The sequence below is a fragment of the Barbatula barbatula genome (assembly GCF_947034865.1).
Source record: "Barbatula barbatula genome assembly, chromosome: 2".
NCBI classification, from domain to species: Eukaryota; Metazoa; Chordata; class Actinopteri; order Cypriniformes; family Nemacheilidae; genus Barbatula; species Barbatula barbatula.
In genome coordinates, this window is record NC_136767.1 from 15793890 (window position 1) to 15812175 (window position 18286).

The 18286-nt window shown below is 39.7% G+C and overlaps 1 protein-coding gene across 4 annotated transcripts in view; it reads right to left on the minus strand.

Annotated features, from left to right (window-relative positions):
• Positions 1-5926: 5926 nt before the first annotated feature.
• sptbn2 (spectrin, beta, non-erythrocytic 2) overlaps positions 5927-18286 on the minus strand; it is a gene marked incomplete at its 5' end in the record, with an annotated part of 58011 nt that continues 45651 nt past the window's right edge. For 2 of the 4 annotated variants that reach the window (XM_079482359.1, XM_079482360.1), the window contains 22 exons: positions 5927-9098; positions 9177-9219; positions 9313-9486; positions 9586-9767; positions 10901-11008; positions 11401-11476; positions 11684-11799; positions 11890-12086; positions 12290-12374; positions 12569-12707; positions 13476-13720; positions 13806-14183; positions 14283-14487; positions 14598-14728; positions 15161-15454; positions 15540-15629; positions 15746-15970; positions 16137-16400; positions 16643-16789; positions 17391-17481; positions 17638-17840; positions 18053-18235. In XM_079482359.1, coding sequence (XP_079338485.1) covers positions 8889-9098; positions 9177-9219; positions 9313-9486; positions 9586-9767; positions 10901-11008; positions 11401-11476; positions 11684-11799; positions 11890-12086; positions 12290-12374; positions 12569-12707; positions 13476-13720; positions 13806-14183; positions 14283-14487; positions 14598-14728; positions 15161-15454; positions 15540-15629; positions 15746-15970; positions 16137-16400; positions 16643-16789; positions 17391-17481; positions 17638-17840; positions 18053-18235 — 3786 coding nt within the window. In that variant the 3' untranslated portion in view covers positions 5927-8888. The remainder of the gene's footprint in view (positions 9099-9176; positions 9220-9312; positions 9487-9585; positions 9768-10900; positions 11009-11400; positions 11477-11683; positions 11800-11889; positions 12087-12289; positions 12375-12568; positions 12708-13475; positions 13721-13805; positions 14184-14282; positions 14488-14597; positions 14729-15160; positions 15455-15539; positions 15630-15745; positions 15971-16136; positions 16401-16642; positions 16790-17390; positions 17482-17637; positions 17841-18052; positions 18236-18286) is intronic. The other 2 variants (XM_079482362.1, XM_079482361.1) reach the window with 1 other exon arrangement.

Sequence of the window (18286 nt, forward strand, 5' to 3'; positions counted from 1 at the left end):
CTATCATTGTTAGCTGATAACCGATATATGGCCGATATACAATATATAAATATTAATATAAAATTCCTTAAGACTAAAACGAAAAGGCAAAAAGTGGACATCCGCTTTTATTTGAAAATATTGACTGTGGAAAACAAGTTAACGATTAAGTTCAGTTTATGCTTGTGCTTAGGTCCTACGCCGTAGCCTACGTGTAACACAAGCGCTGTGATTGGTCTGTTTAAACCCCTCCCTCAGGTCAATAAACTCTGCGATACCGTCATGTTTAATCAAACGCATGTCTAATAGGTCTCAAAACAGACAGCATTCAGACAACAGTTTGATTCAAACAATATACTTTTGTTTTCCGATAATTTACACATTTATAAATACGTTATCTAAATACTGTACCTACATCACAATTGTTTTGCTAATAGCAGTAAGTAGATGATCACCACAGAAAGATACAGTACAGTACTGTATTTTAACTGTGAGAAGCATTCAGCATAAGAAGTTTAAGCAGAGGAAATAATTTTTGATTTATCGGCTATAATATATCGGCCTTAATGTTATTATCGATACCAATATGGCCAATAATTGATTGGCTTATTTCTAGGGATGAACAATGCACTGAATAAACTGACAAAGCAACATAATGGTGAACCATAGATGAGCAGAGAGTCACAAAACAATTAACACATTTAGCAAAGACTGCAACCAGCAGGTGTTTGTGGTCAAAGTTTGCAACGTAACATTTTTGGTTAGATCATTTACAAGATATTTTCATATTGATAGCTGCATACAAACCATTTAGTCAACATCTGGTATTGGTATTTAGAATAAAATCACTTAATTTGATAAAATTACTTGAACACACATATCTCACAACAACTAAGAATTTAATTACATTTACTACAAAACTACAAACAGTTTTGTTAAACTACAAATGTAATCATGATTCACTGTTAATCAAAGCACAACTAGATAGTAGAGTTTTCTAGAGTTTTTCTAGAGGCCAGCCCTGTTCAGACTCGCAGAGGAGGTTCAGGAAGAGCCCATTTTTCTTTCATGGTATGCTTATCTGTGTTTAAAGTGACTAATCGTGGATTGATAAACAATTCAGTGGAACCCGAGATGGAATAATACGATGTTTACCGTCATTTAACCAAAGTAAAGAAGTGTTAAACGCTCTCACGGCTCTTGGCTGGCAACAGAAGTGAACAATTTGCTGTAAAGTGTAAAACCGGGCTGTGCTCGAACAAGCCTCAACAGACAGCTCTGTTTATTAGACAATGAGGAGGCACAAAAACACAACCGTTTTTGGTTTGACACACACACACACACACACACAGACAGAGAGAGGGGGAGAGAGAGAGAGAGAGAGAGAGAGAGGGGGGGGGAGAGAGAGAGAGAGAGAGAGGGGGGGAAAGAGAGAGAGAGAGAGGGGGGGAGAGAGAGAGAGAGAGAGGGGGGGAGAGAGAGAGAGAGAGAGAGAGAGAGAGAGAGAGAGAGAGAGAGAGAGAGAGAGAGCATGGTGATGGAGGCAAGTTGAACTCTGCAACAGTAAATCAAATGAAGAGTGAAAAATTAGATAACTTCATGTTTTTATTGTGCAGTCCACTGTTCAATTAATTTCAATCAAACTGCATTTAACAATTAACTAACACAATAAAAACATGTAAACAAAATTAAAAACAAATCTAAAACAGAGTTTATTTTGGAACCAAACTCTTCAAATTCACACTATCAAGCTTCTGTGTTTTAGTCGCTTATAAAAGCGTCTGGAAAATGCGTGTAAATCTACAGTTTGACGGCGTGTCTACAAATCTGCGCCCAGACGAGATTCAAAATCAATTTATAGGAGAAATAATCTAGCAATAAACTACTATGAATAAATCAACATTTAATCGACATCATTTCAAACGTCATGACACCTTACATCATGCTGCCTTAACGCAACATCAGCTTTACCTCGTGCTGTCATGCTGTTCAAAAACAAAACCACGAATACGTTTGCGGTCGATTTATAGTAAAAAAAACACTTACAATAACTGCGCCTACAACTTAAACTCCCACTGAACATTCTACATGTTTGCTTACCGTCGAGATAAGTGGCGCTTGCTGTCCGTATGAGCAATTTATGCCCGAATAATTATATGCGAAGATCTTTCGGGTCCAAATCTATGCAATACCACCAGACCTCAATTTCTGCTCAGTCTCATATTCCTACTTTATGCGCAGAACTTGCAGAATTGACAGAAGCACGAAAATAACCTTGGTACCGCATACTCCTGTGCAGAGAGTATTTGCTGATCCAGTAGAAATAGATCCGTGTTATAGAGCGCTGAAAGCTCCACACCTCTCATCATCACTGCTGGAAGAGAGCGCCACATGCCGTCAACTGCACAGGACTGGAGTCTGCGGATCTGGATCCATTTATATTGCCAATTGTGTTATCCGGTCCATTATTTGGCGTTTACCAGTGCGCGCTTCTTCCGTGTTGCTGAAACTTCCAGCACTACAGCTTTATCACACACACATCGGTGTAAGCACGCACAACGTGGTGAAACATTCACAACGACCACATGATGTGTAAATAAATATATATATATATCGTTATATATATAATGTCTCTGTACACCTGTAATTCCTCACATAGGCTACACACTGCACCTGCTGTACACCAGACAGCTAAAATGATTTGAAGGACACCTTATCAGAACTTTGACCTTGATCAACTCCTAGCCCATCATTTTATACCATAATCCCCAAGCACGGCCATCAAATGACATATTTATTACACATCTTTTCCTCAATAGATAATGAAAAAGAAAAACATACCACCTATGATCTTGGCCTGAGAACAGACACACATTCACACGTTCTGCCAAACGTTCTGCCCTAACAAATACCAGGCTGATGAAATGAGATATAGCTGGAATTTTACAATAACTGTCACTCCCTGTGGGAACCACACACGCCTATGGTTTGTCAGTTCTTTTGACATTTTGAAAGCTAACTGCTGAATTCAAACAGTTGGTGTTAATAAAGTAAAGGATCTAGAACTGCGATCGAAAACATTCGTTCTGGAAAAATCCCAATCAGTGGAAACAGAATTGTAGTCCTTCATTTTAAGCCTATAGCTAATAAAACAAGTGTATGGTACTATGGCAAAGTTTTTGGTAAGTACTTGATTATACTTGGTACATTTGAAATGTGGAACACTTTTAAATAAAAAGACGTCAATGTAAGATCAAATACGAGAGAGGGAGAGAGAGCGAGAGAGAGAGAGCGAGAACATATTAACACCATTTAAAATTTCGGACAAACTATCAAAAATACAAAGCGAGAAACAATTAAAACAAAGTTCAGTTACATGTAAAGCTCAACGAAGAAAAACATGCAGGAGTCTGAAAAGAACCAAAAACAGAATATCCTTCCTTCATTGTTGACTCTCATCTGATCTCTAACAGTTCTCATGTGTACCACTATCATTTTGTGAGGTATTACTCGTCATTCAGAATATGGGTCCAGACCAAAACAAACACCTTAGATGTTAGTCACCACCACCGAGTATTTTCACCAAATTCCATTTGAAATGTTTATTATCTGCTCTTACAAATGAAAATATTATAATATTCTGTTGTCTACTTATTACAGTTGTGTGTTGTGTTTAATGATCTAGTGCAACATACGATGATCAGAATTAAGTTAAACCATCCTGTTTTTAAATTCGACTTGCCAGCTCTGAACTCTTCACCTCTATCTTCACGCTTATCTGCTCTTACGATACACAAGCTCCATCATAACCATCATTATCACACATATTGGCCTTCAGAACAATCTGGAGTCAAAATGTGTTTGTGTGTCTGTTGATCGGGGAACAGGGCCAGCTATTATCCATCTTTCTCCGTTCTCCAAATCCACTCCAGATGCGATGTGCATTTTGTGTAGTAGATCTCAACCATACTTCCATAGAAATGTACAAACGTAATAGCAGAAACACGTGATGCATACAACTCCAAGCAAACACATGATCCATCAGAAATGTCCATCATACCAGAAGAGCAAAACATTCAAACGCAAATCGGAATGACATCATGCCTCAAGTCTAAAAGTGAAACTAATATGTTGAGAATACATTTCTAACCCCATCTGTAGCAAAAAGCTATTGGTAAAATCAGCATTTAAAAGCCAATTACATTCAAATGCACTTGGGTTTATATGTAAGAGAAGCAACGTGTATTTTTGATGCATCTACTTGAAATAATATATTTATTTCGATTAAGGAGGAAGGAAGCTAGGGAGGGAAGACATTTGCACACAGTGCAACAATTTTTCCTAGTAAATGATTCTATACTATTCTGTCATTATGCGTTTAAAACGTTGCATTAAAGATCAAACTCCCGTGGAGGTGCGCGCGCTCTCTCTTGCGCGCACTGCAGCTGACTGTAGACGCTCCGTTCTGAACCACAGCGAGTCAATCAAAACAGTCACCGTTCAAATATTAAATACGCGTTGAATTGAAATGTATTGAAAAGCAACACATTGCTGATCTGACTGGATCTATTGATGCGCACCAGAGTGAATGTTATCGTTTTGATCAGAAATCACGACTAACGAGTTCCCCAATAACGATTGCGCAAACCACATAACATGAACTTGAAGGAGGGTCAGCCAAGACGAAACGCTTAAACTGATCCAAGTTCTAGAACAAACACTCATAAACAAAACACGCCATAGCAGCAGCGTAGAAGAGCAAAGAACAAATCGGGGATACAAACAAATCCGTAACTATTACTAAGATAAAAAGATTGATGTGGAGTCTTGAAAAAGTTCACAAAGTTTAACAACACATACGTTTTGTAGCTCGGCTTAAAAAAGTCACGTGGTTTGATTAGACGTTTTAGGAAAATAAAGCCAAACCTACTTACAAATGTCGCTGCCCCACCCGCCTGTCAGTTTCTACAGTTGTGTCAGTCCGCGGCTGTACAACAGTTTGAAGCTCTCGGTGTGTGACACTGTAGGCGGTTTAAACGGTCGCTGGGTAACGCGCCTTTGTGACTGAACACAAAGCGGGGGCCCGTGAGGGCTGGAGGTATGGACGCCGTCGCAGCATTAAAGTTGCCTTAACATATTCACGCTGGGATGCTAAACTGTTCCGAACACTTGATAGACTGCGAGTATGTTCTAAAACAAAAGCAGAGAAGGCAGTTCACTAAATGGTATTTGCATACTGCTCATGGGAAGCATGCAAATCGTGGCACTTTCGAGAACATAATGGGACCCGCTGAAGGTTTCTTGCAAACCTTACCAGTTGATGGTCTGCAGGCAGTTCCGAAAGTTGTAGGTTGAGTTCAAGGACAGTTTCAGATCCGAACAACTGCAACATTGTTCTGGGAGTAAAGATGGTCTGATGTAGCCATAAAATATTAACATTAGATATTGCATGACATTCAATGAATCCAAAGCGATGACGTCCGTTTAATGTTCTCTTTGCCTACACTCAACTACAACAAGTCTGTGAACACGAAGCCAAAAGGCAGATCACGTTGGTGAAGTGGGGGGACAAGAATGGGGGCTGGGGCCTTAAGGTCAAAGTTCATGACCTGGCATTTACTTAGCAGGGAGAGTAGTCAGAAAAGAGGGTTTGGTTTGTGCCTGAACATGCATGGGAAAGGAAGAGGTTAAAAAGGCACAGCTATCATTTTTCATATCAGAATAATAATGACATTTTCACGCTTATGACTCTTACATGTATTTAAATGATGCCCAAATGATTTAGGTACATTTTTGTACATCATTTTCATATGAGGTTCGCGAGGAAGCTATTGAACAAGATGTCTTGAGATTTGTGCATTTTCCATTTTGGCACTCGCATCAACGGTAGTCAGACCCATACACACATACTGTACTACAATACACAATATGACGCAGAAGTTATTTTCAAATCATGTTTTATTCCTAATATTAGATGTCGATACACGAGTCAACAAACAAGTCTTTCTTGTTTATATCAGTAATGAAAAATGCTCCACAGCACAATTGCCCCCGAGTGGCGGTATTACAGACAAAACTCAGGCTGCAGTTTTACACGAGGTGCAGTTGCAACAGTAGTAGTATTAATAGTAATATGTATAATGACTTTTATAATAGTAATGACAATAATAATAATAACAACAACAGCATAGTAGTGATATTAACAACTCGTTTAGAGGAATGGAATCAACATTCTGTAATAAACTATTTCAATGGGTTTGTATTTGCATTAAAATCCTGCAAGATAAACTACTACCGGATGAGGAAAAAAATATTTGCTTTAAAAAACAAGATATACCTAATGTAACGCTTGGCACGCTGAGGCTACACTTTGAGTAACAAGCTTTTCCCCATTGAATTCAATGCATTAATATATTGCAATATAATTTGATGTTTCATTCTGCCCAGAATGTCCCTCACCAGTGCTTAGAAATTCACATAAACTGGATAAAGGGGAACAACCGAACTGTATTGTGTAACAATATAACTGAACATTGTACCAAACTAGAGAAAAAAAGGTAAAGAAAAACTGCAAAGATATTGTGATAAAGAATAGGGGAAAAATCAACAGCATAAATAAGGGATATGAACTGTAACCTAATGCAACACTTAGCACACAGTCCCATTAGTTAGGCTCAGGCTAAACAAATCAAACTCAATAACAGAATTTTGTCTGAAGTACTGATCTACAGCTAGTTCATTAATAGTGGAGCTTTAACCCTTTAGTATGGAGAACATCAAACTGATCCACAGAATGTTTCACTACAGTGACTTGAACCTCCTTTCTGATTCCCTGAAGTGAATCCCTGTTCAGAACAGAAAAGTTTGGGTGACATGGCTTTTTGGTGAGCTGGACCATGTTTAATAAGGAGTCAGCATCATTTTCCTTCACATCAAATATAGTTGTTTACTGCGTCTTTGTGCCCACCTTAAATGTGTGTCCGAATAAAATGTAAAAATGAATGACATACAGTAAGTACATGGCTCGATAGTCCACACACCTCAGAGGAAGGGGATTCGTTGAATGACTTCAAAAAACCTCACGCTAACATAAACACACCAAGGCAAGCTTTCACACGATCACATGAGGCTGAAAAATCTTATCCTACAAAAATACTGATTTCATGCCACAGTGGGTACACTTGTTACCAATACATCATGCTCTTTAATAACTGCAAAAGTATATCTGAAATCCTGTCTGGCAGCTTGTCATTGACCTTTCTTTTATCAACGTAACTTAAGGTTACCAGGAGAACGTTCTCTCCTGCCCGTAAGTATCAAACCTGCAATTATACGCTGTAAAAATGTCACACTCCTCCAAGGAAGATCATTTAAAACTTGTGATGTACAAATAAATGGAACAGATTATCTCAATCGCCATGAGTGTGGGGGAAACTGTTGATTTGGTCCATATTAAGAATACCTCAGTAGTTTGGTTTCTTGTTTTTTTAAACACATTCACAATCAGTATACCTGAAAACAACCTCTTCTGTGGATACACACAGACACAAACACGCACATACACACACACACACACACACACACACACCTGGAAATACAGCGTCAACCTTAAGAGCATCACTGACACTAAATCCAACTTTAGCTGTCATAAAAGAGGTTAATCCCTGTAAAAATACAAACGTGTAGGGTGAGAAAAGCATGTGCATTTGTACTCCGTGTGTGTGAAGGGTAAAACTGATGCCTGAGAATAAACCCCAAGGAACCTGTACAAGGAAACTTGGTGAACTACGTATTGAAAACAAACCAATGAGGAAATAAATGAAAGAGCTAATGCCACTCCTCACAATTCTTTGTAATTTTAATGTTGGCTTGTGCAATTGATTTTTGTGTTGTGTGTTTGCTTTTGAGCAAAAGGAAAACAAGTCCAAACCACAGCATCACACCTCAAATGCCAATCTTCACCACAAACATTTTTCTGGTCTAAGAAAAGAATGAGAGATAAAGAGGTTATGAAACAAGCCACACAATGACAAAGCATACATCTCAAAGTATCTCTCAATGGAAAATAAAGATAAGCTAAGTTCAAAGATAAAAGAGAAACTAAAAGCATAATAAATATTTTTTTGTTTATGCCTTTTCTTTTACTGGCAAGTCCCAAAAACAATTCTCTTAAAACGCTTTCAACATATTCATATCAAGAAAAATGAATAAAAGGAAAAATAGGGTCAGAACAGTCAAAAGTGAAAAAAAGACCAGCACGAACTCCCACCTCATGGCCTCTTTTTGCGTCGTTCTCTCTGAACATGACTCATACCAACTATAATTAAAGTTTTTTAAATATTCAATTTTAAATGGACTAAAAAAATGCAACAGCAAATAAACAATATTGATAATAGCAACAACGATTAAATCTTTCGTTATAAGTATAACAACAGCAAAAAAGGATTGTGGTCCTTCACAAAGAAAGTTGAAATTAAGACAGAAACTGAAAATGAGGGGAAAAAAGACAGCACTCTTGGTCTTTCAATGATTGCTGTATGGAAAAGCTGTCTAAAAAGGTGAAGAGGAAACTAGCCAAACTGAAAGTTATGAGCTGAACTTTCATGCATTGGCTATTGGTCTGGGAGCTGGTCTTGGTCAGGGACGTCACTCCCTCTTCTCCTGAGAAGTTCCATTAACATCTCAACCTGGGAATTTAATACATCACAGGCCAAATGTGGCACGACAGGTAGGAGGCGATATTGAACAAGATCCATGTGTGAAATGAGGCCAATTTCAAAAGGGCAAAAATGGAAGATGTACCACAGCGTGACATGCGACTCCCGTTTCTAACATTTTAAGTTTCGAGTGTTGACAAACGTCTATCTGTTGTTTCTCTCTTTGTGGAGATCTGTGGCATATTTGGATGCCTATTTCTTCTTGCCAAAGAAACTGAAGCGCTTCTGGGGGTCTCTCTCTTTGCCGTCTTTGTTGCGCATGGTCACACCTCCTGCTTCGCCTGAGCTGGGAGAGATGGGTGGCATGGTCATTGCCCGACTGAGACCCCTTTGGACAACTGGCGAATGATCGGCAGGTGTCAGCGTCGAATGGATTGCTCGAATCCATGAACTCATCTCAGCCTGCAAGAGAGGTTGTGTTTTTAGTAAACTTTATAGAAATGTAGCATTTCATGTTTTTTATGTCCGTGTGAAACTCACCTCATCCTTTGCTTGGAACAAGAACTCTTTTCCATCCCCAAGCCTGTAAGAATGAAAACACTGGTTACATGCCAAGACTTCTTCTCGAGTACTTGTGATTTCCTTAATATAGATTATGTCAGATTCTCGTTCTCACCTAAGTTTAAATACGGATTTTCTCTTCTTGTAGTCGTGGGCAACCTCACAGACAGCCTCGGTGAGGCTGATGGGAACTTCTCCATGGTAAGGGATTCCATTAGAGGCGCTCTTGTTGTCCTTATAGAAGCCCAGACTGCCTTTACGCAATACACAATATACATTCTGCCATGATCTGCAAACACACAGGAAGAGAGGCAAATCATTTATACAATTGTGGACCACTGATGTCATTGTCTCCTCAAAAACACTCCAATACAATTTCCGGTCTTACCTGGTGGCTGCTTTTTTGTTGTGGGATTCCATTTCCTGTTTCCTGTTGAGCATGCCCTCCATAGCTTCTGTGCCCTCGTCTGCCCCTGGTCGTCCTGGCAGTGTCGCAGAAGGCTCTTGCCGTGATGCTGAGTCCAGACCGCTGTCACGTCCAGGACCGTTAACAGATTCTGTTTCTGATCCCTGGTTGACCAAAACATACAACACTTTAAGAAATGTTACAATAATGCCTTGTTTCTAATACCTAAAACTAGTTATTGTCACTACTGTACTGGTCAATACAGTTTTACAAGAGTTTTGTAGTGAAATTAACGTCATAAAATATTTATATTATACATTAAAAGGGTATAAAATTACTTTAAAGGTCCAGTCAGTGAAATCTAGCGGCGTAGTTATGAGTATTATATTGCATATCTATCAATAAATCATCCCAAAAAATTACACACCGGACCTTTAAACTACTCACATTTCCTCTAAATAAAAAATCTAAATATATCCAAAATACTTTTAACACCTAATTTTCCTTACACCATTATATTTTAATTATTGCAAGTATTGTTATAAATGGGCTTTTATGCTTTATTAATATTTATCCTCTCAGACTCAGTAAGCACAACATATACTGTGCATGCACACAAAAAGCAAACAAAGAAAACAAACTAAATAAAACCACCAAGGACAAACAGAGGGCAGTATGGAGAAGCTGTGGGATTGTAGGTGATCATGAAAAACACTGCCACAAGACACTGGGACATACTTGCCTCAAAAATCTCAATCATTTCATATTCTAAGCCAAGCAACTAAATACTATATCAGGAAAAAACTGTTGCTTAGAATGAACAACTACTAGCCTTAGAAAAAAGTAAAATCCGATGAAACTGAAGGAAAGAAAAACAGATGCAATCGTATGTCAAAGTATTAGTAACCAATTAGTTCAGCTGTTGTGATGCACCCAAACACACAATTACAGAAAACTATACACAAAAAAACTATGTTGCTTTTAAAATCAAAGATTTGAATTTGGAAACAGTATGTGATAAAGTGCATCACAAACACTGATGTTATTTCTCAGGCAAAAGCAACACAAGCAAAAAACAAAATACTGTTACAATACATACACAATCAGCCAAACAGAACACAGAGCACAACAGCGATCCATTGACAACAATAGAAAGCAGAGCTGTAATGTTGCTCTCTAGCTGGTGTGGAATAGCTACCGTCACGCTGCCGGGCCACTGGGTTAAGCACAGGCAGCTTGAGGCAGCGATGCTACACTACTGCTAAAGGCTGACTGGCGCTACAGGGTTAGTACTCACACGCTCCTGTGCCTTGTGGGGTTTAGGCACAGGCTTAGAAACTGGGTTAGACAGAGGTTTAGTCTCAGCTTTAGGTTCAGCTTTCTTGAGCTCAGATACCGATAATGACTGCAGATAAGAGACGTCACAAGAATATGTTAACATGCGTGTATGTGTTAGAATTTGAACTTGTGTCTGTTGTTGAAATGTTCTGACATTTATAAGAACACACAACACGACCACGAAAACATACTGATTGTTATATATTTTTGTCTCACACACACACACACTTTTCATTCACAGACTCATGCGATAGATTACGTTTAAGGACAGAACATTTATATTGATAGAACAGATTGAGAGGAAAAAGGAAAACGATGAACAAATAACAGGACACAACTGACTGGACTGTATCTTGGTATGAAATTTTAATTTTGGTTTCTAAATGCTAACATATCATCACATGGATCAATAATAAATGGAGAATTGAATAAAAGTGCGCATGGTGGACCATATCTGACCTGTGATGTGTCCTGGTCGCTGTATACACCATTGACTGATACTGACTGGTTCAGTGTAGTCTGATCCAGACTTGTCCTTTGGAGAAGCAATAAAGAAGAAAAAACAATTATATATGCATGTAAGTGGAAGAAAAAACAATGAGACGTAAGGTAAAAAGAAATGGCATTTGGGCTAAAATGAATAATATTGCAGAAATTCATCTATAATCTTTTTATGAAATGTCATTGTTTTGCTGTACACAAACGAAGATGAGATTTGGAAAAAAGTATACATGTTTTTTACCTTGCGGCCGAATCGTTAATTTCCGACGGTACTACTTCCTCCACGGGGGGAGGCGTGGGTGGTCGCCGGGCCCTCTCTTCTTCTTCCCATCGTCTTTGAATCTCATTTTCCTCCAGCTAACAGAGAAAAAATATTTAGATTATGTTACGAATGCTTTCACATTTTACAAATCCTTATTTTCGACTTGTGTGGGTATACAAACAAACCGTTGTGAGTTTCTCTAGCAGTGTAAAACGCTCTTCCCAGCCTGCTGCTAGTTTTTCGAAGGCTTCGTGGCGTTTGATAAGACTCTCGACCTCATCTACATTAGAGCCCAATTCTGCTGCCCTGACTAACGGCTCCTGGCCAGCCAGCCATGATTCAGCCATGGACGCGTCTCTGCTGAACTGTAATACTTCCAGAACTACCACACACAGAAACACAATAGAGTTTAAGGAAAGGATCAAGGTCATTGCTCAAACAGACGGTAATAATATGTGTCACGTTAGTTGTTTATAGTCTGAACAGCAACGAAAAACACGTTCTTACAATGAAATTGATGTACACTTCCTTTGCATGCTAAGCTCCTTAGCAGGCAGAGAAACAAGTTTACTTCTACGTACTCACCAATCTGTAAATGATCCATTTTTTCTTGCCACTTCTGATTAATTTCAGTGCGTTTGGCCTGAAGCTGATCCAGTTTCTCTTGAATCTAGAAATAACAAATACCAAACATGAGATATTTTCTGAGTGAGTGTGCTTAGGCATGTGGGATTCTTTTGTTAAAATGTTGTGGTAATATATAAATGTGTTATTTTCCACAGAGAACGCACGTATGTGGCAGCTTTGAGACAGTCATTTATAAATGATACTGTATGAGCGTGTATATATTTAAGAAGAAGAGACCTCATCTGAAGCATAGTGGTTGTTTTTGATCAGGGTCCGTCCCATTTCACTGCAAGCCGTGAAGCTGTCTGCTCTAGTCTCTATCTCAGACTTAATGTCCTGATGGTTTGCAATTACCAGGCCAGCTGAAGAGACATCCCTACAACACAAAGAACAGAAAAACGTATAGGAACAAAGTAAAAGTAATTCTCTATTAAATTGATGCTTAACAATTGTACCTGTATACATTTGTGTATCTTGTGCATGCACACTTTACAAAACATAAATGTATGCATACTGCTGTTGTTGTTTATCTTCCACACAATTTGTGTGTCAATACAAAATATATATTTGTATATGTTTGTACAGTGGTGGCCGCATGTGATGTCCACATTTTATTCAATTTTTTTTAAAAGATGTATTAAAGCCATACTATAGAGGGTATGCATAGACATCACTTTCCCATGTGAACATGTTGGGACACGCAAAGTAGCTGGACTCAACTGTGATCCGTACGACTTACAAAGGAATCATGTGTTCCTGGACTTGCGTTTTCTGATATTTGCCACGTGGCAAAGTGACGACACGTCCATACCATCTATTGAACTTTTGCTTACGGCTCCCAAATGCGGTTGATGGCGCAATTGTCTGTTACAAGTGTTATAAATAATGTTGCTGTATAAGCTTCCCCGTGCCTTTCAGACCTAGTGATGATATGTGAATAAAACCCATTTCTCTGATATGCTGTAATTTGCTTTTCTGCCCAATAATTATGTACCATAAATACTTAGATTAATGTTTTGTCCATTTTGTTCCCGGACAGATTGTTTAATCGAACCTGAGGGAGCATTAGAGTCAAATACCGTTTAAATATACCCCCAACATCACGTTTGGCCACAATGTATACTCATATGTATAGTATGTGTACCTCGGACTGTCATGTGACTGGATCTGTAAGTTGATTCCCTCCATCCATAGCATGAGGTCTCTGACCATGTTAAGGAACCTAAACTTCTCCACCGTGTCCAACAGGAGAAGCCGTCTGGCATGAGTGGCAGACTGAAGACCCACCCAAGCCTCTGTAACTGCACGCTCATGTCGGTGGATATCATCAGCCTTCTCTCCAGCATATGCTTTCTGCAGACGTGCCGCATCATCCTGCACCTGTGTGACCTGAAAGGATTTGACAGTACCAAAGTCAGAGACAGAAGAAGGGAGAAGGATGGAAAAAGTGATGTACTCAATCTCTCTCTCTTACCTGCCCACTGAGTGCCTGCACGTCATTCTCATAAGCCGTGTGTTGCCTCAGCAAGTGCTGGACGGTGTTCAGGTCCCGTCCGAGTTCGGCCCCCGCTAGCGTCTCCTTCTTTTCCCGTATGAGCCCCAGGGCCTCGCGGGCGTCTTGATGGAAGCGGTGCAGCTCGTACGATGCTGCCAGCATCTGTGTGCGTGTGTCGATAAGCTCCAGCAGGTCAGCCCAGGCCTCATTGAGGCCATCTTTCCACTCTGCCACGCTTGCGTTCTCCGGGTGACCTGATTCGATAAGTTCATCTGCCTGAGCGTTGACAGAATCCACACGTTCCTGACCGATTGTGCTGGTGTCCCGTGCAAACTCCCGGAACTTATCACGCAGCATCTAAAGCGTCGGGGAACAGACAGAGTTCAGGTTATAAAACTGTATCATTAGTTATTCGTGTGCCAGGTTATATTTAAGAGAAGAGCTTTACTTTCATACCGTCACATGTTCATAATCTTGTCCGAGTTCATGAGATCCGGCAACAACCTCTCTCTCTGCGATCCACTGCTCTAAATCATCCACCTCTCTCTTCAGCTGGGTCAGTCTCAGTCTCTCCTGCAGTTTGCCTCTCCTCTCTTCTGCCAGATCTTTCAACCCTGCATAGAGTTTATCCACCTGGGCCTGCCTAAGGGCGATTCTCTCACTACAAGAGAAAGAGAGAAATAATGGAATAAACAATTCTTTCATTTCCAGCACTGACTGATATGATTTGCTGTGTATCTGACGGTCCAGAGATCCCAGCATGCCTCTCACCTCTCTGGGTGTTCGCTGTTCACCATGAGTCTACTGCTGTTGGCAAGCTGGTGGATGGTTTGAGCGTAGTCCTCCAGAGCCTGCTCCAGAATCTGGTGCTTCTTCACCATCACCAGAGCACTCTGTTCATCCTACAAAAAAAGCATATTAGCAATATTACAATCAAAATACTGTAGTCAAAACTTTTTATTTTACATTTACATTTATTCATTTGGCAAACGCTTTTATCCAAAGCGACTTACAAGTAGTTTCTTTTTTTTACAGTTGCACATTACTGCAGAGCAATCAGGGGTAAGGTGCCTCGCTCAAGGGCACTTCAGTCATGAACTGCTGATTTTCTTGTGAGCATTTTGTTCTTTATGCATTTTTGTATATATGAATGAAACTTGAAAGTTCCTTGATCCTTTTTGACATTTTGTGTCTAATGTCTTAAAAATACTGTTTTATAAATTTTGTACCACACAAATAAATGTACTTAAAATAATGTACAAATATTGGTAATTTCAGTATGATATCACATAATAATTCCTTATTCCAAAAACCTGTGAATTGTTTCAACTAACCTTTGCCTTTTCCTCTGACATCATATGAAGCTCTTGCTCTCCCATCCAGGCCTCGGCTTCAGCAGCATCTGTGTAAAACTGCTGCGCTCGGTTAGCCTCTGCTAGCCTCGCTTTTCTCTTCTCCGTCTCAGAAATCAGAAGGTCCCATGTTTCCCTCAGCTCAACCAAACGACCCTCCAGAGCAGCTTTTCTCTCCCTGTCCACATCCGACTCTTTCTCAGGGGACATGTTACTACCATTGGCCTGGATATCATCGATACGCGGCTGATGACCCTGAATCTCCTTCTGCAGAGTCTGTGAAATGATAGGAAAACAATCAGGCAGCAAACATGCTTAAACAGTCCTTATACTTTAAAAAACACATCGAGTTATCATTTACCTGGTTCTTTTTGATGAGCAGCTGGACACTGGGCAGATCTTTGCCATGGTCTGTGGACGTGGCGAGGGGCATCCTCTCCTTCACCCATAACTTAAGACAAACAACATTTAAAACGTTCCTCTTAAATCCGTCTTTTGATTTTATTCTTCTAACTGTCCAAATGTTGTGAGGCTGTGTATGTAGTTTCATGCATATTAGTGACTCACTATCTCATCCTCGAGGTCTCTGTTGAACTGATGCGCCTCTTTTGAAGCGAGAAGACGCTGTCTCCGCTGATTTAGAGGATCCTGCAGCTCAGAAAACCTGTCTGTGACTCTCTTCTGTTGCCCATCCACCTCCATTGTCCCAGAATCCTCTTGAGCCAAAGCCAGCGCCTGTGACTGAAGAGACTGTACCTCTTTCTCACGCACCTCCATCTGATGTTCCAGCATCTGAGACACAGAACATAGGCATTTAAAACCTATTTACTTAAATAGAATAAATACATAATACTGGATACAAATAATTACTGTAAATGCAAACTATCCAGCTCGATTTCATGAGAAAGGGATCTGTGAATATCATGGGTGAATGTCTTTCTACTCAGCTTCGATTTACCTGGTAATTTTTGAGAAGAATGTTGACACTGGTGAGATCTTTTCCGAAGTCATCGCTCTGGATTTGAGAAGAGATGTTCTGGAGCCAGGAGTCTAGCGATGAGCAGCTTTGAGTGAACAGCTCAGCTCGGTTTGCATCGAACAGACACTGAGCTTTAGCTTGAGTGGTGCTCTCCAGCTCCTCCCACTGCGTCTGAAGACCACTCAGAGTCTCTGATACCGTCTGCTCCAACTCGGGCTTCTCCTTCACTAATGCCTGACCCTCCTAGAAGAACACGAAGTAAATTATCTAGAAGAGTACCAAAAGTGTCAAGTACCATAGTGGTTCTTTGGATTTGATGGAAGTACTTGTAGGTATGTACTTTCATGGTATGCATTTCAGTACCAAGGTATTACCATTTGATATAGTGCAGTACTTTTCTTTACTATTGTTCTATCCTCCACGGTATTTTGAAAACAAATGCATCATTCTTCATTATGAAGCATTAGAAGTGTATGTGTGTTTACCTTGTCAATTTTGTCCAGCCAGTTTTTATTGGATGCCAGCTCAGCCATAAACGCCTGGTGCTTCTGCCACTTGCTGTGAAGATTTCTGGCCTCATCGTAGGACATGTCCTGAGCTGTCAACATCTTCTCATTTATCCAAAGAGTCAGCTTAAAAGATAAGGGTGGAAAAAGACAACCAAGTTTATCACAGGATGGTCTGATTCTAGCAAAAAACTGGCAACTTTTCCAGGAATTACAAAATATTGCATGGCTGAAATCAGTTTTTTTTCTCTGAGTCTGTCTTTGAGTTTATCTGGGTAGCAATTGTTTTCATAAGCTACACATTTCTCATGTTAACATGATCAAATGATATTATGCTTAATTATTGATCAAAATGTTAATCAATAGTTGTATTAAATAAATATGAATTTCAATTAACAGTAATAAATGAATAATTTATTGGTATTCATCATTTATATGATTGATCAATTCATAATAAACAAACATATTTTACCATTGTAATTTCATGTTAATGATATATGAAGAGTATTTTGTGAGGTGGCGTTTCACAGAAAGATGCTGTGTAGGACACTATGACTGTCTGCTGTAAATATATTCTTACAAATATTTTATGTAAATAACGCAAACTAAAACTGCATGGTCAATTAAATGCATTTACAGCTAGTAAATCAGAGACTTTGTCTACGGTAGTCTTTATAATGGACATACATACAGTAGTTTTGTTCATTAGCTATGCAGCATATCGTACCTCTTGTCCATCCTGTAGGAAATGCTGAAGTTCTCTGTTGTCCTTCAGTTTAGCAAGCAGCTCATTGGCAGCTTCCTTGTTTTTCTGTTGCCTGAGAGAAATGAACAGAGAACATGAGATTTCCAATCTGAATCTCAATGGCTTTGCTGGAATCTAGGCCTGTATTTAATGCACATCACTGTCAGGATCAAATAACAGTGATGGAGACTGAGTGCAGCTACTAAGCTTCAGTTTGGTTTCTAATCACCTCTCCTGAATGGAGTCGATCTTCTCCTGGATCTTGTCTGCATAGGTGTTGCCGTCTGATACGAGTCTTCGTCCAGACTCGACCACACCGTTGATCTTCTCTTCACTGGCCTCCATGGTGGTGAGGAAGTCCTCATGTTTCTTAATAGCCTCTACTGCCCCTTGCAAGCTAGAAGGCATCTCTGTGTGTGACAGGACGTACTCCTGCAGACAAAAAACTTCATGTAGACTTCATTCACCAAGGCGTTACAAAATCTACCAAAAGTAAACTATTTTTTTGTCTGCTTTGATACTGAATCCCAAAACAGGAAGGTCAAGGCAGTTAACATGATAAGTTATGCTTTCTAACACAGCAAATTGAGAATCTTTTAAATGTACAGTATTTTATACAGTAACAAACACCAAACAGTACACACCTGGCTGTTGAGGAAGCCTTCCACCTGCTTTGTATCTCGCAGCAAGGTTTGGAAATCGAAGGCCTGGGCGAGGACGCAGTGACGGCTCTCCCACATTCTCCTCAGCTCGTGCCAGCCAGTGTCCAAGGCCTGGAGCCGCTGTGCTAGGAACATGTGCTGAGCATCTGTCTGACCCTGAGTCACCTGAGTAGAAAAGTCACAAATAGATCCAACTATGTAAACATCATACACATA